At 44.2% G+C, this 21282-nt stretch overlaps 1 protein-coding gene across 4 annotated transcripts in view; it reads left to right on the top strand.

The window, feature by feature from the left end:
* The first annotated feature begins 3216 nt into the window (after window positions 1–3216).
* The window catches only part of lnx1 (ligand of numb-protein X 1), a 77787-nt gene continuing 59721 nt past the window's right edge, over window positions 3217–21282 (top strand). Inside the window, exons 1-3 of one of the 4 annotated variants that reach the window (XM_042320278.1) lie at window positions 3217–3552; window positions 12608–12667; window positions 12824–13342. In XM_042320278.1, coding sequence (XP_042176212.1) covers window positions 12861–13342 — 482 coding nt within the window. In that variant the 5' untranslated portion in view covers window positions 3217–3552; window positions 12608–12667; window positions 12824–12860. Of the gene's footprint in view, window positions 3553–12607; window positions 12668–12823; window positions 13343–19426; window positions 20115–21282 lie in introns of those variants that run through there. The other 3 variants (XM_042320282.1, XM_042320274.1, XM_042320289.1) reach the window with 3 other exon arrangements.

Genomic DNA, 21282 nt, shown 5'->3' with positions numbered 1-21282 from the left:
AAGATTTGTTTAAGACCACAAAGAAACACTCTGTGACCCTGATTTAGCCCACTGCATTAAAAGGTTTTGATGATCTCTGAAAGTCAGGTCTTTGTTTTAACTCCTCCCAGGGGAGCAATTGACTCCTGTTTACTACAAGAGGAAGGAGTCTGCTCTATTGGCCCTTCACCACATTTTCCACCGCAGCATCCAATCTCCCATCCAGGTGCTACTGACCAGGCCCTGCAAAAATGCTTTGCTTCAGGGTAAAGCCAGCAGAAGGATGCAGGGAGATATAGCAGAGAAATGATCATATTGAAACACATGCACAGATGGCAGCTCATTTAAACACAGAGACACTTACACAATCAAATGTGATGTATAGATGCCATTCTCAAATTCCCGTGAATTGGTTTTGGTCATTAAACTCCACTCAATGGCTGGATCTGTTATGTAAAGGACCTGGAAATCTGCATAAACACTTAGAAGTTATTTGATGCTTTAAACAGATGCACTTGTGGAGTTTCTGCTGCGATTTTGCTGTGAGGTTGCACAAAGGGTCACGATAGTTGCGTGCCACAGTGTCTATTTTGATGTTGCCTAAGTGTGTGTGTATGTCTATGTGTGTGTGTGTGTGTGTGTGTTTGTGTGTGTGTGTGTGCATTCTTGAATACGGTCATCTCTGAAGATTTCCTTTGTTTTGGTCTGTTTTGATGGGGGAGGATTTTTGATGGATTTAGAGGCTGCAGTAAATTAAATTCGGTTTCTGTACCATTTCTGTCCTACTTATTTGGCACCATATTACTTACTGGTGCTTTGTGGCATGATAACCCAACAGTACACGCCAGAGGTGTGGACTCGAGTCACATGACTTGGACTCGAGTCAGACTCGAGTCACAAATATGACGACTTTGACTTTAACACCAATGACTCGTGGCATGACTTGGACTTGAGACTTATGACTCAAACTTACTTGATACCCTCCTCAAGCCCAAATATTACAAATGCTATTAAAAAAAGTGTTCAGCACATCAACTCTTCATTTAACGGATTACAGTTTGAATCGGACAGCAGCCAATCAAATTGTGTCAGCTGAGAAAAAGTTGTGCATGGCAGTGCAGAGAGAACGTCGGCTGGTGAATTCAGATGGAGCGCTTGGAAAGATGATACCCAAAATTATTATTTCCGGATATAAAGACGACGCTGTATCAACAAAAAACAGATTGCAACTTGCATGTGGGAAGCATGTGGGAAGAAAATTACAGACGGAGGCGCAACAATTTCCAACTTTGTTCGACATTCGTGGCTACAACTGGCTAGGCAGTTGGTAGACTAAATCCTGCCTGATGTTACTGCTGTTCCTAAAACCATTGACATACGTTAGCCTACTGTAACCACACAGTGTGTGTGTGTGTGTGTGTGTGTGTGTGTGTGTGTGTGTGTGTGTGTGTGTGTGTGTGTGTGTGTGTGTGTGTGTGTGTGTGTGTGTGTGTGTGTGTGTGTGTGTGTGTGTGTGTGTGTGTGTGTGTGTGTGTGTGTGTGTGTGTGTGTGTGTGTGTGTGTTAAGGTTTGCAATCCTCAATAGTCTTTCTCATGGCTACCCATGTATTTCCATGGAAATATAAAGTTTATTTGGAAAGTAACAAATATATAGATATTTTTTAAAGGATTCATGATTTGTGTAAATGTAATATACTAACTACTACTGTTGTTAAAAAATATGAAATGGTATTACATTTGACTTGAGCACATTATGACTTGTTTAGGACTCGAAACTCAAAGTTTAGGACTTGAGTCTTGACTTGAAACTTGACGGTCTTGACTTGAGACTTGACTCGGACTTGCCTGTCTTGATTTGGGACTTGACTTGCGACTTGAGTGCTAAGATTTGAGACTTACTTGTGACTTGTACAACAATGACTTGGTCCCACCTCTGTTACACGCGCACACACACACACACACACACGCACGCACGCACGCACGCACGCACGCACGCACACACACACACACACACACACACACACACACACACACACACACACACACACACACACACACACACACACGCACAGATAGATGTACACAGGTTGTTTTTTAAAGCACAAACATGCTTATTTTTATTTAATCACACACCTACTTCCATTAACTTAAGGGACTCCAGAATGGGGAAGCTGCCAAAAAATACTGACTGCAAATTGTGTGACTGAAGGATAAACTTTTGCCTGTCCAATGCCAGGCCTATTCCAAATGCTGTAATAAAAGAAAACATTGACTGGCTAGAACATACAATAGAAGTGAGTGGGGTTTTAATGATCCCAGGGCTAGCAACTAAAGAGCCTTCAGCAATCTCAGTCAAATATCAGATGTGTCATACTCTGACTCACAATTAAATACATCATTAAGTCTCAAGTCTCTGTCAGTCTGTCTCACTGTAACACCTGTAGGTGGCTCATGTTCTGGGTTTACAGAGAAAACTGTGATGTAGGCTATGCACGAAAACCACAACAGAAACTTAGGATAGCAGTTGTTTTTTACACTCTGACACACATAGACAGGTCATTTTGTGGGTTGAAAGAAGGAACTATTGTCAGAAAGCAGGAAAACCACAACAAAAACACCGGAAGCTGTCCAACCCCCTGGTGTAATATCTGTATTCATCTGCGTTGCACACACACCTCAACACACACTGAAGTATTGTTGTCTAAGCCTTAGCCGTATGCAGTCTGTCTCTGGTTAGCATAGCTGCCATTGTATTATTCGCTTCAGATTACGAGGTGATGATTTGCCTTGTTCAGGAACATGCTAGAACAGTGCCTCTGTAGCACAGTAGTGGCCATGTGACTCCAAGAACAGGATTTTGTTATGGTTAGTCTATGTGTGTTATGTGTGTTATTTCATGTTGTGTGTAGGTGGTATGGAGCCCTGTCCGAGCCTGCCCAGCACTGGAAACTATCTGTTATTATCTGTTATTATATATCCCTCATTATCTGACAATAAACAAAAGATTTCTCATCTTGGTTGTGCGTTAAGTTTTATTTCCCCACCCTCCTCTTTCCCCTAGTCTCTCACATCCTCCCTCCCTTCCTCCCAGAGCAGGTTTGGCCACTTCTCTGTTTACCTCTGTTCTGGCCCTGCCCGTCTCTGCCACTTCCTGGTCACCTGGACCAGCTTCCTGACGTGAGCAGCAGGCTCTGGGTCGTCACAGCACACCCAAAACTCTCTGACTCTGTTCTGTCCTGTTCTCTTTCCCAGAATTCTCACAGGACGGGCAGCCAGCTAACATTTCCGGCTAAACTCCACCAGCCAATCAACAGACGCTGTGACCGGGGCAAAGTCCTTTGTCAGTTCACCTACCTACTCTCTTTCTCCCTCCTTCCCCCTCTCCCTCTGTAGCTCTCTGATAGCTCTAGAGTTACACCCTATTTCCTGAGTATTACCTGTCCAGGTGAAGCTGCTTTGCCTGAAGTGAACATCGCTCTGTGAGTCCTGCAAGCTCTTGTGCCTGTAGTCGGAACTGTACCGACTGTACTGGATGTTGTATCACTGTTACTTGCTAAAGTTTGACTTGCTACAGTAAGTAGGAGTAGTCTACTTGACAGTTTGTCTATTGTCTCATACGTCTGTCTGTGTACTTTTAAGAGATTCATTTGAATCCTGCTTGCATTGCGAGTTTGTGTCTGTGTGAGTGGATGTCAGACACGTTCTCTCCCTATGTTTTGCCTGTGTCTGTAAGTGTCTGTAAAGTATCTTGTCCATTCTATCTGTGATCAGTGACCTGAACGTCTGAGTGAGAGTAACTATGTGCTGATCCAGACAGACTCTGAGCCGTTAGAGCCGCTCCAAAGAGCTCCATGGCTGCCTGCTCCTCTGCCCTGCCCTGACCTCTGTGGTCCAAGTCGGGGCAGTCAGATTTAGAGGTCTGGCTCAGAGAGAGAGAGAGAGAGACTCAGCACCAGATCTGTGGAGATGTCTAATAGACACTCAGATCATAGAGATAGAGAGGATAGACAGAACTTTGATGGACAGGGTGTAGATGTTTTATATTTGTGTTTGATATATTTCGATATCTGGGAAGCCTCTTTGCTCGTATCTAAGTTCTTTGTTTACGGGTGCTTTTAAAAGTAGTTGTACATGTAGTAGGCTTGAGTTCCTTAGATCTCGACCACCTGGGTAGATAAGGATGAACTGACTACTTATGAAGACTTTAATTCCAAAATGTTATATCAGCCAGTTTTTCACATTTTTCATCAGAAAATGATTGCTTATGGGTGTTTAAAATATTGCTGTTTAATTAATTATGAAAATGTGTTTGTTTTTTTTGCAAAACACATCCATTGTTTAGCTGCAATGGAATGTTCGCATCTTGTATATTTGACTGAGATATGTGGTTGTCTCACCTAGATATCTTAAGATAAATGCATTTAATATAAGTCGCTCTGGAAAAGAGAATCTGCTAAATGACTAAAATCTGAAATGTAAAGGTTTTACATACAGATCTCATATTACTGTATTGAATTATTTTTGTGAATAATTTTTTAAAATATTGATGTCACAAATGTATAATTTGTACACTTATTTATAAAGAATGTAGTTATTTGTTACATTTGACTATGTAAAAACTAGCTGTACTACTTATTTATAAAGAATGTAGTTATTTGTTACATTTGACTATGTAAAAACTAGCTGTACTACTTATTTATAAAGAATGTAGTTATTTGTTACATTTGACTATGTAAAACCTAGCTGTACTACTTATTTATAAAGAATGTAGTTATTTGTTACATTTGACTATGTAAAACCTAGCTGTACTACTTATTTATAAAGAATGTAGTTATTTCTTACATTTGACTATGTAAAACCTAGCTGTACTACTTATTTATAAAGAATGTAGTTATTTCTTACATTTGACTATAAAACCTAGCTGTACTACTTATTTATAAAGAATGTAGTTATTTCTTACATTTGACTATAAAACCTAGCTGTACTACTTATTTATAAAGAATGTAGTTATTTCTTACATTTGACTATAAAACCTAGCTGTACTACTTATTTCTCAGAGTTAGGCGGATACAGTATGTAGCATTCTGCTTAAAACATGATTATTGGTCTCTCTGAAATGAAACCATCAAGTGATAGATTTTAAACAAATACATGTCTGTCATTGAACAACCCAATGCCATGATGAGACAGTGAAAAAACACACCAATCTCTTTCATAATTTCTTTAAACAACAAAAGCTTACCAACATTTCTGAAAATTGATATATAGAGTTTTTGGAATGAAATCTTATGTACACATATTTAACACATATTATGTTGCATAGGCTAACCTACATCCTTCATGGACCAAATGTAGGTCTCATCCTATCCATTACAAGTGTCAAGTACTTTGCCTGTGTTGTGTACATACACTCGATATTTGTGTGCATACACTTCATATGTGTACACACTTCATACCAAACCATTTGTATAGTATGGGTTTCTGTTGACAGAGTGTGTTTACAGGGTGTGTGTGCATGTGTTCATTGTATCTTGCGCTCAGTACGAATACATTTGGTCTCATCCAGTGTTTTATCTTATTCCCATTTTCTCTGTGCAGTCGTTATGAGTAGTCTCCTTCTGTGTCCCTTAACCTCAACATGTCATGATTATCTGCAGTGTGACACATTAATTATTCATTTGGTTCTTATTATTCATCAGCTTTATAATCACCAGGGGCCTCATTTATAAACGTTGCATAAGCAGCAATATACCCCAAAAACATGCGTGCGCCAGTTATTTGGCGTGAGAATGTCCTCCACGCCAACTTTAGACCTTAAGTAAGCACATTTTTGTAGTTGTTGAAGTATCGTATTGCAAACAGGCAAGTAAGTATCTATGATATGATATGATGATAAGCCTATTAAAAAAAAAGATAAATAATAAGAAAAACATTTGTCTTTAGTGAGAAAAGCAAAAATCTATGTGTTTTATTTTTGGAATCTAAAATAATTATACATCGGAATCTATTTAATATTTGTTTTGTTTTCATAACCATTGCAGAATAATTCCTCACCTTTTCTGGCTGTTATGGGTTCATATTCCAGAAGTAGCAATACCACAAATTACCATGCGCATGTCTCGTTTAATTCAGCCTACGAGCCTAGTAAATAGATAGGTTATGTATTCAAGTTTTGCTGTATGCAATCCCATAGGCAGTGCGGTTTATAATACACAGTTGAATTTAACCGGTGAACAGACAGTTGACATTTTACATTGACATAGTTCTATGTAGGCTATGCTGCCACTGTAGCCTAAGTATAAAATCAAATCAAGATCTATTTATACAGCACATTTCAGACATGGAATGCAACACAATGTGCTTTACCGGAAAAAAATCTAATAAAAACAGAAATATTTACTACAGAACACATACAAGAGGATAAACAACAAAAGAATAACAATACAAACTGAATGACTAAAAAGCACCCTGAGGAATATCAAAGCTAAAAAGGTGTGTTTTAAGATATCTTTCAAAAATGTCTTCTCTGGCAGGCTATTCCAGAGGCTGGGGGCATAATAACTAAAGGCTGCCTCTCCATGCCTCTTGGTCCTAGGCTTTGTGATAGTTAAAAGGCCAGTGCCAGAGGACCTGAGGGACCTACTGGGTACATAACTTAAAAGCATGTCTGACATGTATTGGGGTGCACAATCGTGGATTGATTAAAAAAACAATAGAATATTCTTAAAATGAATTCTAAATGAATTCTAAAAGTCACAGTGTAGAGAACTTAAAACCGATGTAATGTGTGGTCTCTGTCTAGTCTTGGTCAGTACCCATGCTGAAGTATTTTGTATGTTTGGCAGTTGACCAATGGCATTCTTGGGTAGACCAGACAGGAGAGCATTACAGAAGTCAAGTCTGCTTGTTATAGAGGCATGGATGAGTCTCTCTGTACTAGCCTGAGAGAGAAACGGCCACACCTTGGCAATGTTCCTCAGGCAGAAAAAAGCTATTTTGGTCACATTCCTAATGTATGATCCAATATTGAAAATCTAAAATAATTCCCAGGTTTTATACTTGGTATTTTATCTTTAATGCCAGTGAATTCAAATGTGCATCCAGATTCTCTCTCTTTGCTTTGGTTCCAACATTAACAATCCTTGGATATCCTGCAACAATTGGTTGTTAAAAAAAATTGTATTCATGGAAATTCACTACAAAGCTGTTTAGCTGGAGGAAGTTGTGAGCCATCCAAGTATTTAAATCACTAATACAGTCTAATAATGTATCCGTGTAGCTAAAATCTTCTGGTGACACAGAAATGAAAAGATGTGTATCGTCTGCGTAGCAGTGAAAATCAATGCTGTGTTTTCTGATAATGCTGCCAAGGGGTAGCATAAATAAATTGAACAGTACTGGACCCTAAATAGAACCTTGTGGAATGCCACGTGATATGTATTTCTATGGGTTATGTTTACCAAGGGTGACAAAAAAACTCTTAACCAGTCAAATAGATCCTAAACCTATTTAGAACAGGACTGGAGAGGCCAACCCTAGTACTGTAATTCAGAATTCGTGGGCAGTCCAGCATGTTTAGGTTGGGGAAAAGTCAATGCAAAATTGAATTCAAACATTGAGCGCCGACGGCTCCAAAACAATTTGCCTTATTTTTTATTTTTGAAACTGTCATAGTCATTTGCCAAATACAGCAGAAGATGAAAACATTCCGCCAACACCTCCGAAAAACATTTGATAAAATTTGCCATTGCTCTTTCTTTTAGAAACTGCCGTGGCCTAATTACGATAGTTCCAAATTAGTTCCAGGTCTGATTGATAACGGGAAACATGTGTATGTATGGCATGCGCCGAGTTTATGTGTTAAATTTACGCAACGGTTATAAATGAGGTCCCGGGTTCCTGCTCTGAGCATGTGTGTTTTGAGGAGAAACATGGGTCTGTGGAATGTTTTACCTCTGAACAGCTGTGCCTGCCCCTCCCTTTCAGACAACACACTGAGCCTGCAGGCCTGCTGTGTGGACCTGCATGTGCTAGGGATAACATACCATACCCTACCTATGTGCACTGATAACTCCTTGGAGACCCAGGCATACTTTAGTTGAAAAGGCAAACCGTAAATGGAACCTTCATTATGATCACTGTAGCATCCATATTGTGTTAATGCGGTGCTATTTCACATGACATACACCATGTCAAATGATACTCTGACCCCCGCATGTGCTCTATGTGCCTACTGTTTGTTTCAGGGTGGGTGTGGGACAGGACGTGTTTGTGACGGAACTTTAATTTGTGTGCTTTTGAAAGGTTTGGATTTGTCAGGTCAATCCAGGGTCTTCGTTTCCATTATTATAGGAGCATGGGAGCATGGGACACATGGGAGCTACACACTAGTATACGGCAGACATTAAAATGCTGACACAAACACACTCACCTTGTTCAAAGAGTTGTTTTTCAACCAGGGCCGGAAGGGAATGAGCTGAGTCGGCATTGGGTTGGATGATTATTAGCTAATCAACTCGCAGAGTGTCACAGGATCATTGGAGAAACACAGTAACCAACATGTCTATGAGAGAGTTTCTGTGCACTGTATGAACGTCTGTGTAATGTGCCTTGTGTGTGAGCCGTTCTTATCCATGAGCCATTAAATGAGGATTTTGTCTCCTATGAGCGGTTCTGGCCTCTGTCCACATTTACTGTTCTTTCCTTACAACTGCAAAAATAGTCAAATATCACACAGCATGACCTAAAGTGTGTGGATACCTGCTTGTCGAGCGTCTCTTTCTAAAATCATGGGCATTAATGTGGAGGCTGTCCCCCCCTTTGCTGCTATCACAGCCTCCACTCTTCTGGGAAGCCTTTCCAATAGATGTTGGAACATTGCTGCCTTGCTTCCATTCAGCCACAAGAGCTTTAGTGAGGTTGGGCACTGATGTTGGGCGATTATGTCTGGCTCGCAGTCGGCGTTCCAATTCATTCCTAAGGTGTTCAATGGGGTTGAGGTCAGGAATCTGTGCAGATCAGTCAAGTCCTTCCACACCGATCTCGACAAACCATTTCAGTATGGACCTCGCTTTGTGCACGGGGCAATGTCATGCTGAAACAGGAAAGGGCATTCCCCAAACGGATGCACAAAGTTGGAAGCACAGAATCATCTAGAATGTCACTGTATGCTGTAGCATTAAGATTTCTCTTCACTGGAACTAAGGGGTCTAGCCCAAACCATGAAAAACAGCCCAAAACATTATTCCTCCTCCACCATACTTTATAGTTGGCACTATGCATTGGGGCAGGTAGCGTTTTCCTGGGATGTGCCAAAACCGGATTTGTCTGCCAGATGGTGAAGCGTGATTCATCACTCCAGAGAATGCGTTTCCACTACTCCAGAGTCCAATGTTGGCGAGCTTTACACCACTCCAGCCGATGCTTGGCATTTTGCATGGTGATCTTAGGCTTGTGTGCGGCTGCTCGGCCATGGAAACCCATTTCATGAAGCTCCCGACCAACCGTTCCTGTGCTGACGTTGCTTCCAGAGGCAGTTTGGAACTCAGTAGTGACTGTTGCATCGGAGGACAGATGATATGTAGTGCTGCGGGCTTCAGCACTCGGCGGTCCTGTTCTGTGAGCTTGTGTGACCTACCACTTCGAGGCTGAGCCAATGTTGCTCCTAGACATTTCCACTTCACAATAACAGCATTTACAGTTCACCAGGGCAGCTCTAGCAGGGAAGAAATCCACTAATTTGAAGGGTTGTCCACATACTTTTATATACAGTATATAGTGTATGGACATAGATGTGAATCCTTTTCTGCCATCATTCATAGCTTTTCTCCCTGAATGTTGGGCAAAGGTTACCTTGGCAACACAAATACCTTGTCACTTGAAATTGGATGACGATACTGTCTGTTTTTTAACACAAACAGCACTTTCTCTTTCATTAAACATGGCGTGAACAAAAGCCAACGGAGAAAGTCCAAACAGACTGATGACTTTATAAGGGCTCTGCTTAATTGATCTTTCTTATTAATCCTGTCGGCCTGGTAATTGGAAGGTGAGGTTATAAACAGGGCTTTAGCCTGGTCACGTTTCAGCCTGTCATGGCTGTCAGCTGTGTGTCACTCAATGGCTGTATATATGAATGGACAAAGCCATTGATCATGTGACACTTAATTCCTTTGTGAGACTCAATAGAGCACTGAAGCCAAATTAAGTCGGTTAAGATGCAGTTTGAGCAACTCCAGGAAGTGATGTTGCAGGCTAGCTCAGTGCTGCCCCCTCTCATTGCGTAACTCAAGTTGAAGGCCGACCAGGATACTGCAGGCTGCCATTAGCAACTCAATTATCCTTATAACTTCTTCTGTGTACGATTTTAAAATAAAAGGTTCAAGGACATACATCTGGTGTGTTTTTCTCAAGATGTATTTATTTACCTGAAGATTGACCACGAAGATCACATTTTTTCCATTCACTGTAACGGGGATCCTGTTTCCTGTTAACAATGCCTGCAGTAGCCTTGAACTTCTGTGGCTTCATTTAGAGGGGGCAAGAATTCTCCCCTGGTTTCACTTTCTTTTCCACAGCAGGTTAGAGCAGGCTGGGTTGGAGCTCCTTGGTGGTGGTTTTGTGAAGCCATGTTGTCACTCAGGATTAACACTAATGAGCTCTGGGAGGTGCTCCCTGGACACAGGTGTGTCCCCTTCAAATCTGTTAGTGAATGGAAGCTTCAGAGATTTTACTGTTATATGACACAAAGGATTAATGAGTTTCAGATACAGAGGTCTCTGTGAAAGAGAGACGAAAAAGAGACAAAGACAAAGACAGACAGAGATAGAGAGAGATAGTGAGAGAGAGAGTGAGAGAGATCAACAGAGAGACAGAGAGAGAGACAGAGAGAGAGAGATGTTCAGCTTTAGTGTACACTGCTCCCTCCCTCCTTTTGCTCCCTCTGTCCGTCTGTATTGAGATGAAAGCTTCCCCTCCTGAGAGAGAGAGACAGAGACAGAGAGAGAGAGGGAGAGAGTGAGAGTGAGAGACAGAGAGAGAAGAGAGAGAGAGAGAGAGAGAGAGAGAGAGAGAGAAAGGGAGAGGGAGAGGGAGAGGGGAGAGAGAGAGGGAGTGAGAGAGAGAGAATATGAGAGAGAGAGAGAGAGAGAGAGAGAGAGAGAGAGAGAGAGAGAGAGAGTGAGAGAGAGACAGAGAGAGAGGGAGGAGAGAGAGAGTGAGAGAGAGAGGAGAGAGTGAGAGAGGGAGGAGAGAGAGAGAGAGAGAGAGTAGCAGGATAATGCAGTCACTTCATCACAGCAGGGAGCTTTAACTTAATTATAGTACTGTTCAGACTGCTGTTATTACCACGGTCCTCCTCCCAGACACACACAGCAAACAAACAGAGCTTTGATGACTGCCATAACTCATAGCTTTCCTCTTAGGCCACTTATGTAAGCCAAGGTCTGTGTGTGTGTTCACAACTAGGTGATGCGTATTGCATCCGTGTTTATGTATGAGTGTTTCTGGGTGTTAGTGGGCATGTTTGTTAGTGTACAGTGCATATTGTGCACCATACAGTCATTGGTGTGCATGTGTGTGTGTGTGTGTGTGTGTGTGTGTGTGTGTGTGTGTGTGTGTGTGTGTGTGTGTGTGTGTGTGTGTGTGTGTGTGTGTGTGTGTGTGTGTGTGTGTGTGTGTGTGTGTGTGTGTGTGTGTGTGTGTGTGTGTGTGTGTGTGTGTGTGTGTGTGTGTGTGTGTGTGTGTATGCGCAGTTACTGAATGCCGTCTGTTACAGTCAGGTGTATCACCTTTGGAAGGCTATTGAACGTGTCATGGAAAATGGCTTAGTACCTTCTGGGTTCCCACCTGACCCCCAACCACACGCAAAGATGGAGAGGTGTGCTATAGGTTAAAGAGGACCCTCACGCCAAGTTCTCACACACTATAAGCAAGGTTATCCCTTATACCGCATGGTGTACTTTATGCTCGATTAGTCACTGTACATTGCAGTACATGAGCATTGATGCTCAGTGTGTGAAATCTGTGTTCTAATTCTAGGGTTATAACCCAATAAGGTTAGTGGATTTCAGTCAATGTCAGACTATGTATAACATAGTCAGCCAAAGTGATAGCCAATCAGGCGGGACGACCCAAGAGTTGCTCCAGAAAGAGGGGCCATAGGGTTGCCAACAAGATGGCCGTTGCCAGGGTGACGTGGTTCCTGGATGCCAGTCGTCTCTGCCCATCTGTTCAGGGCGGCGTGCCAGGCGAGACCGCCTGACTCGGAGATGACGTCGTGGTTCTGAGCGCTGTCTCATACCGTACATATTATGTCCCACACGGAACACACGTACTGAATGTGAATGCAATGTGTAGCCAGAGAAACAAAGGGGTTCCTCAGTGCTTCGATATCAGTCTTCTCTGTCAGAGAACAGACCAATGAAAAGGAGTGAAATTAGAAGAAAGGACTGCTGGTGTTTTTTATTTAACTCAGCATGTTAGTTAAGAGGAAATTCATATTTTCAATGTCAACCTAGGAACAGTGGGTTAACTGCCTTGTTCAGGGCAGGACAGAATTTTACATTTGTCAGCTCGGGGACTTGAGCTTGCAACCTTTTGATTACTAATCCTACGCTCTAACCACTAGGCTACCTGTCTCCCGCTCTCACAGTGGCCGTGATTCCTGCTCTATGTTTCACTGCTGAGGGTATGTCTATGTGTGTGTGCCTGTCTGTCCGCCTGCTTGTGTGTCTATGCAACACCAAGTTCTGTAGCTCAGCTCAGAGAACACTGACATTATGAACACTGTCACACCCTTCCAGCTTGATCCAATATCCATGCCTCTCTCTGTCTCTCTGTACAGCACCATACCAAGCCCCCCTTGTCCAAGAGCCCTCTTCATGAGTAGCCAGGGGGAGTTAGATTTGGCTGAGGTGCCTGATGTTGCCATGGTGATGGCGATGGCACCAGCACCCCCACAACAACTCCCATCACCTGCAACGATTGGCTACGGCGGTTTGGAGTCCCCTCCCCCGGAGCTGTGCCAGGCGTGCGGCCAGAGACATCTCCTTGAGGAGAACCATGAGTACCTGTACCGAGACGAGGTGGACGATGACCTCATCTGTCACATCTGTTTGCAGCCGTTTATCAGGCCGCTGGACACGCCCTGCGGACACACCTACTGCCAGGAGTGTCTGACCAGCTTCCTGCTGGAGAGTGACTTCTGCCCCGTGGACCGTACCCATCTCATGCTGCAGAACTGCCGCAAGTCCAGCCTGCTGGTGCACAAGCTACTGGACAAGCTGGCCGTGGCCTGCCCCTTCACTGACCACTGCACTGATGCCCTGCCCCGGGGGGAGATGGAGGGACACATCAAGAACAGGTAGGTCTTGTACCTCCATCATACCCACTATGTACTATAATAACACATTACCCCAACACACCTTAACCCACTGCACTGATGCCCCGCCCCAGGGGGAGATGGAGGGACACATCAAGAACAGGTAGGAGAAAAAGTTAGAATCCCAACATGCATGTCACCACTGGAAGACTACCCCTAAACACTTTTACCCACAATCCACTGTCCTAAACACAGTTAGATATTGCAGGGACAACTGAATGCATTCAAATGAAATGTGTCTTCCGCATTTAACCCAACCCCTCTGAATCAGAGAGGTGCGGGGGGCTGCCTTAATCAACATCCACGTCTTCAGCACCCGGGGAACAGTGGGTTAACCGCCTTGCTCAGGGGCAGAACGACAGATTTTTACCTTGTCAGCTCAGGGATTCAATCCAGCAACCTTCCAGTTTCTGGCCCACCGCTCTAACCACTAAGCTCCCTGCAGCACCCATAATAACTGCTGCATATCATTTGTGTTCTGCTTTCCCCATCTGCTCCTCTCTCTCTCTCTCTCTCAAGGCTCGTAACGTTGTTGTGGTACATCTGTGTTGACCTCCACTTAACATACACACTTAACATCCCCACCCCCACATCCCTATTGTCTCTGTCCCCACCCCCTCCAGTCCCAGAGGGGGAGAGCGCACTTCCTCACCCAGGTCCTTTCATCTGAACCAGCCCAGCTCCTCTGTCTATCATTATAGAGTCAGAGGTTTGGCTGCTCATTGTTCAGTGTCTTGGCTCCTCTCTTCATTAGCGCTCGTTAACACTCTGCTAGCCTAGAGGCCCACAGGATAATTATTAAATAACACCCGAACTATACACTGGGACTGTGCAACAATGTGTTTCCCATAAAGTGATAGTTATGCTATCACTATCTCCTGAGCCTGCAATCCCCTCGAAGTTCACCCCCTTTCTCTTCCATTCTCCCCTCCCTCTCCTTCTTCAATCTTCATCCTCTGGTGTCCTGTCACTCACGCCTCCATCCTCCATGTCTACCTCCCCGTCTCGTTCATGATGTGTGAGTGTGATGTGGGTGGGCCAGGGGTCTCTGGGGGCCAGCTCCTCTCTGAGAGGAGTCACGAGGTGTTACAGTATCTATCTGTAGAGGGGAGAGGCTACGCCCAGGGGGAAGAGAAGAGACTCTCTGGCTCATCCAGCCTGATACACCCGCCTCATAAGGTCTTTGGTTTTGTTCTCGTGGTTTGGCACTTTTTTGGGGTTCAGTGTTTGTGGTCCTGTGTTTGAGGTTGTGTTTGCGGTCCAGTAATTGGGGTCCTGCGCTTGATGTCATGCAGGGTTGCGTGTTACGTTTATGATGTAGGGTTTATGGTCTTATTTCATTAGGTGTGTTTATGGTCAGGTGTTTATAGCCTGTTTATCTTGCAAATCCTTTTACAGTGAGTTTTCAATATGTATTTATAAAGGGCCTTTCCCAGTGAAAATATGTTAACTATTTGTACTTGGATTTTTAATGTGTGTGTCGTTGCAGTGCTTGTGTTGACGTTCTTGTACTTGTCTGTTCATGTTTTGGTCAGGTCATTGGGTTGCCTGCGTGTTCAGGCATTTGTGCATTGATTTCTTCCATGCTTGGTGTTTCCGTGCCTGTAGCATGGTGTTTCATGTCTTTCAGTATACGTACATGCTGTTCCTTTGGGGAGTGCTGTCTATGTAATGTGGGATTGGAGGGGGATTTGTCTAAATTCAGATTACCGTGCAAATGTCAAGTAAAGAACTCTGTCAAAGCATGAGATGAACTGGAAATTAACAAATCCCTTTGCATGCCAGTGAGTTTGTGAGTATTGAAGAGATTTAGGTCCTTGTTTTGTGTTCTTACGTGGGAGCATCCCAAATGGCTCACTGTTCCCTATATAGTGTGCTTGACCAGAGCCCTATAAAGGGAATATGGTGCCATTTCAGACACAGCCATGACCCAGTGGACATGAAATAGATTTGGTTCTTGTCTGTCCATATGCATAGACAGTAATAGGAAATGTATGCTTTAATGCATGGATCTATGTGTGTGTGTGCTTACGTGCAGGCCTTTGTGTGTGTGTATATGCTGGTGTTGTGTATATGCTGGGGTTGTGTATATGCTGGTGTTGTGTATATGCTGGTGTTGTGTATGTGCTGGGGTTGTGTATATGCTGGTGTTGTGTATATGCTGGTGTTGTGTATGTGCTGGGGTTGTGTATATGCTGGGGTTGTGTATATGCTGGGGTTGTGTATATGCTGGTGTTGTGTATATGCTGGGTTGTGTATATGCTGGTGTTGTGTATATGCTGGTGTTGTGTATATGCTGGGGTTGTGTATATGCTGGGGTTGTGTATATGCTGGGGTTGTGTATATGCTGGGGTTGTGTATATGCTGGGTTGTGTATATGCTGGGGTTGTGTATATGCTGGGGTTGTGTATATGCTGGGTTGTGTATATGCTGGGGTTGTGTATATGCTGGGGTTGTGTATATGCTGGTGTTGTGTATATGCTGGGGTTGTGTATATGCTGGTGTTGTGTATATGCTGGTGTTGTGTATATGCTGGGGTTGTGTATATGCTGGGGTTGTGTATATGCTGTGTATATGCTGGGGTTGTGTATATGCTGGTGTTGTGTATATGCTGGTGTTGTGTATATGCTGGTGTTGTGTATATGCTGGTGTTGTGTATATGGTGTGCTGGTGTTGTGTATATGCTGGTGTTGTGTATATGCTGGTGTTGTGTATATGCTGGTGTTGTGTATATGCTGGTGTTGTGTATATGCTGGGGTTGTGTATATGCTGGGGTTGTGTATATGCTGGTGTTGTGTATATGCTGGTGTTGTGTATATGCTGGTGTTGTGTATATGCTGGTGTTGTGTATATGCTGGTGTTGTGTATATGCTGGGGTTGTGTATATGCTGGTGTTGTGTATATGCTGGGGTTGTGTATATGCTGGTGTTGTGTATATGCTGGTGTTGTGTATATGCTGGGGTTGTGTATATGCTGGTGTTGTGTATATGCTGGGGTTGTGTATATGCTGGGTTGTGTATATGCTGGTGTTGCGTATATGCTGGGGTTGTGTATATGCTGGGGTTGTGTATATGCTGGTGTTGTGTATATGCTGGGGTTGTGTATATGCTGGTGTTGTGTATATGCTGGTGTTGTGTATGTGTTAGTGTGATGTAAGTCCACCTGGCTCTGTGCCAGCGGGCTGATCTCTGATCTCTGCAGTGACAGGTGGCCGTTCTGTCCCTGACCTTTCTGACCATGTCACTTCCTGATGTGTGTGTGTTGATGGTGGGGGGCAGATGGCAATATTGAGTCGTGTCATTTTAGCGTCCAAATACATTGTATGCAGCCGGTAACACACCCTTATCCCTCATGGACCGGTTCGGCATTTTGCATTCAGCCTGCGTAGGCTTCGATTTCCTCCTGAACTTTATTTAATGGCGATAATCTATGATCAGAATTACTGTTTTACCTCAATTAGCCAAAAAATCCCTAGTTTGAAAGCAAATATTTTCCTTGAAGCTGTGCTGCGGCATTTTCAAATTCACCCAATTCAAGTTCTCGCCAATTTTATTTATTTATTTTATTTGACCTTTATTTAACCAGGTAGGCAAGTTGAGAACAAGTTCTCATTTACAATTGCGACCTGGGTCGCAAAAGCCAAATTAGCTTCAGCCCTTCACCATTTGAGTGACAGAATTTCTCAGCCCCATAGCAAAATGTGTAGAATTTCAGGAAATTAGCTTCAAAACAGCAACAAACAAAAAACTATGCGGCCAAGATGAGCGCCTCTAAAAATGTTGATCAACGACAGCCATTGGCCACGCCCACTGCCACGGCCAACACCTAAGCCCCATTTTGATCCAGAAAAAAACCCTGCACTTTACTAACCTCTGCTCTATTGGTTACTCTAGCCTCAACTAGTCTCCTTCTGGAAGACTGGGATTGAGATCGAAAACTGAAGAGGAATAGAAATAGGCAAATATTCTTAATATGTTTGTGTGTGTGTGTGTGTGTGCGAGCGCGTGTGTTTATGTTTGTTTTTGAGTGTGTTTGATGACTTATTTGGGCCAGACTGGTTTCTGCTTTCAAACTGCATCCTGTGACAATCCAATTACATTACATTACATTACATTTCCTGCCAGCCCGTGGCCTTGTGTGGTTCACACTGCTCACACCACAGCCCAGAACACACAACTAAACACACACGAATATATTTACACATTAAATATTCATTGGGATGGGCTATTTACACCAGTTAAGTGCCTTACTCCGGTGCACCTTAAGACAGGACTTCACTGAGACCTCTCCCAAACCACTACTAACCACTAGGAGAGGAGAGTAGAGTAGAGGAGAGTAGAGTAGAGTAGAGAGAGAGTAGAGGAGAGAGGAGAGGAGAGGAGAGGGAGAGGAGAGAGAGGAGAGGAGAGGAGAGGAGAGGAGAGGGAGGAGAGGAGAGGAGAGGAGAGGAGAGGAGAGGAGAGGGGGAGAGGAGAGGAGAGGGAGAGGAGAGGAGAGAGGAGAGGGAGAGAGGAGAGGAGAGGAGAGGAGAGAGGAGAGGAGAGGAGAGAGGAGGAGAGGAGAGGAGAGGAGAGGAGAGGAGAGGAGAGGAGATTAATGGAATGGAATGTAAAGGAGATGTTAGATACTCTAGAGAGATTATGAAAAAACAAAGATGAAAAGAGGAGAGTGAGAGAGGGTAGCTGTAGAGGAGAGAATCAATGTTGGAAAAAGTGGCAATGAAATACATTGGGAGAGGAATTGAGAGAGAGAGATGGGGCGATGGGAAGCAGATAAATGTGAGACGCTGCAGACTTGAAGTGTTATGTGATATCATGACTGGAGATCAAAGTTCTCTCACCACCAGCAGTCACTCCCTCTGGCTCTCTAATTACTGCTAAAGGAGAGAGGGATGAAAGAGAGGAGGGAGATGAGAGCAATATAAAGAGAGAACAAGATGTAGAGTGAGAGCGAGAGATCGACTCTGAGTATACAAAACATTAAGAACACCCGCTCTTTCCATGTCATAGACTGACCAGGAAAATCCAGGTGAAAGCTATGATCCCTTATGATGTCACTTGTTAAATCCACTCCAATCAGTGTAGATGAAGGGAAGGAGACAGGTTAAAGAAGGATTGTCAAGCCTTGAGACAATTGAGAAATGGATTGTGTGTGTCTGCCAATCAGAGAGAGGGTGAATGCAAGACAAAAGATTGAAGTGTCTTTGAAGTGGGTGTGGTAGTAGCTGCCAGGCGCACCAGTTCGTGTCAAGAACTGCAACGCTGCTGGGTTTTTCAGTTTCCCATATGCATTGGAGTCAACATGGGCCAGCATCCCTGTTGAACGCTTGTGACACCTTGTAGAGACCATGCCTCGACGAACTGAAGGTGTTCTGAGGGCGAAAGGGGGTGCAACTCAATGTTAGGAAGGTGTTCCTAATGTTTTGTACACTCACTGTGTGTATTTAGCCCGGGAAACACTCCCAACAAAAACAGTCTGCTAGGACCTGCCCTTATGCTACCTTACGGTGCCCTCATCACTCCTCTTTATTCACCATCCCCTCGTTATCCATACCCAGCCCCAATCTCAAGATATCAAACATGGTCCATCCTCTCTCATCCCCCTGTCCCAACTCACACACCCCAACAACAATTTCCCTGAATAAATCGATGGGCGTCTGACCACTGGTTTGGTTCAATGAAGAATTATTATAACAGTAAACTCCCCTTTGTAAACTCTCCCACTCTGTCAGTCTGTTTCACTCCATTCAGAAATAACAGGCTTCTCCTGTATCTCTGTAATGAATATTGATTTGGCAGTGTGTTTTTCCTCTCCCCTTCTCGTTTTGTGTTTTTTTTCTACACATGTAGGTAAGATCTTTGGAGCGATCAGACCAATCTGCTGCCACCCATCTTTAAGGGGGAGGGGTTAAGAGTCAGCCGACCAGCGTATGTGCAGGCAGGAGGAGGTTAATGCAGTAGCTGTGTGTGAGTGCGAGGGGGAGAGGGATTGTGACCAATCAGAGAAGCATCGGGTGCCCCCCCCTCCCCCACCCTTGGTTTGGTCTGCTCCATCTCTCCCTCTCAGTGGTTCCTGCTGCAGTATAAGTCACAGGCTGCGCTGTTCCCTCTGACACATACACGGAGGGAGATACACACACACACACACACACTCGTACGAGCGGAAATCCTCTTACACGTCGCTAGCAGATTAAAGCCTGCACATCTCAAATCATATTCCAAATGTGCCACCTTCCCCTGGGTATCCTCCCTCCTCTTCCTCCTCCTCCTCCGCCTCTTCATCCTCTACCTCCGCAGGACTTCTCCTCTACTTCTGTTGCTTCTTCTTCTTCTTCTTCATCCTCTGGCAGCTGGCCCACTCGCCTCTGCGGCTGAGATGACCACACAGCCTGCCTGAGGGAGAGAGAGAGAGACAGGAGGAGACAGAAAGGAGAAAACGAGGGAAGGGGGAAAGAAAGAAGAGAGGGAGTCATTTCGTCCTGAGAGCTACTCTGAAGAAAGAAGGGGAAAAGGGAGAGGGTCAGCACGGCCAGGCTCGGAGAAGAGGAGGGGGAAGTGGAGGAGGAGGAAGTCGGGGGGGAGAGAAGAGAAGAGCGCTCCGGTGCAGAAAGAGAAAGAGAAAAGAGAGAAATAGAGCGAGAGAGAGCTGACTGTGTATCAACCATGAAAGCTCTACTGCTGCTGGTTCTACCCTGGCTCAGCCCAGCCAACTACACTGACAATGTGGGCAACCTGCACATCCTCTACTCTGAGCTGTGAGTACTGTACCACTGGCCCACTCAGCATAGACCTTCTGCATCCATTCACTTCCATAACATCACCCCATCACTCCCCTTCACCAACGGCCCATACAGCCCTGTAGTGTGTGTGTGTGTCTGTGTGTCTGTGTGCGAGCGTACATGCGTTTGTGTATGCCTGTGTGTGTGCACGTTTACACGCATGTGTCTGTGTGTGTTCTTTTAATCTGACTACAAAGAGAGTGTACGGCGCTATGGCCATTTGTGGGGTTATTGACTTGGGTAGTGGCCATTGGTTGCCGTGGCAGCGGGATGCGGTTGACATGACAGATATAGAGGTTTGTGCAGACAAGGTCTGTTTGGATGTTCCAGGGTAGCACTGCAGCATGGCAGCACTCTCATCAGGACTGCAGGATGTGTGTGTGTGTCTGTGTGTGTGTTTACTGTATGTATGTGTGTGTGTGTGTGTGTGTGTGTGTGTGTGTGTGTGTGTGTGTGTGTGTGTGTGTGTGTGTGTGTGTGTGTGTGTGTGTGTGGTGTGTGTGTGTGTGTGTGTGTGCGTGCTGTCTATTGATCAGTAACAAAATCTGTACCTCTGCATGCCTGTTGCTAAACGCTTTGATTGTCTCTGTATGTGTGCGTTATTGAGTTGTTTGTGAGGTTTTTACATGTGGAGTACATACCTTTCGATACCTGGGTGCCCGTTTGATTCCTGCTTCATTCTACCTGTTCACTGTGTGAATGGCCATATTCATGAGGAGCACTCCAGGCAAAACAAAGAGCAAACACTCGCTATATCCACACAGAGAAGACAGCCATCGCTACAAACAACACAACAACACAGACATTCACCGCCGCCACAATGATTCAGAAAGATAGATACACAGATAAAGACGATAACGACAAACAACACCCTCTGGGGGGACGAAAACACTCCCAGAGACCATTCGTTCAGTCATAGTTCATATGAAACACTTTGACACCATGGCAACAACCGTCTCATCCAGCCAGCTGTACTCTTCATACCGAGGAGCAGGTGACGATCTCGCCTCCTTCGTTCCCTTGGCTCAGATTCTCATTTTTGAAAATAGACACCATCCTCCCTGAAGTAGCCTAAACACGTATTGTGTCTGCATAGCGACTGTTCGTTTTAATTATAGGTTTGTGTGGTGTGTGGAGATGTGGG

This window comes from Oncorhynchus tshawytscha, linkage group LG01 (genome assembly GCF_018296145.1).
Source record: "Oncorhynchus tshawytscha isolate Ot180627B linkage group LG01, Otsh_v2.0, whole genome shotgun sequence".
NCBI classification, from domain to species: domain Eukaryota; kingdom Metazoa; phylum Chordata; class Actinopteri; order Salmoniformes; family Salmonidae; genus Oncorhynchus; species Oncorhynchus tshawytscha.
This window is presented reverse-complemented; position numbering and strand designations above follow the sequence as displayed.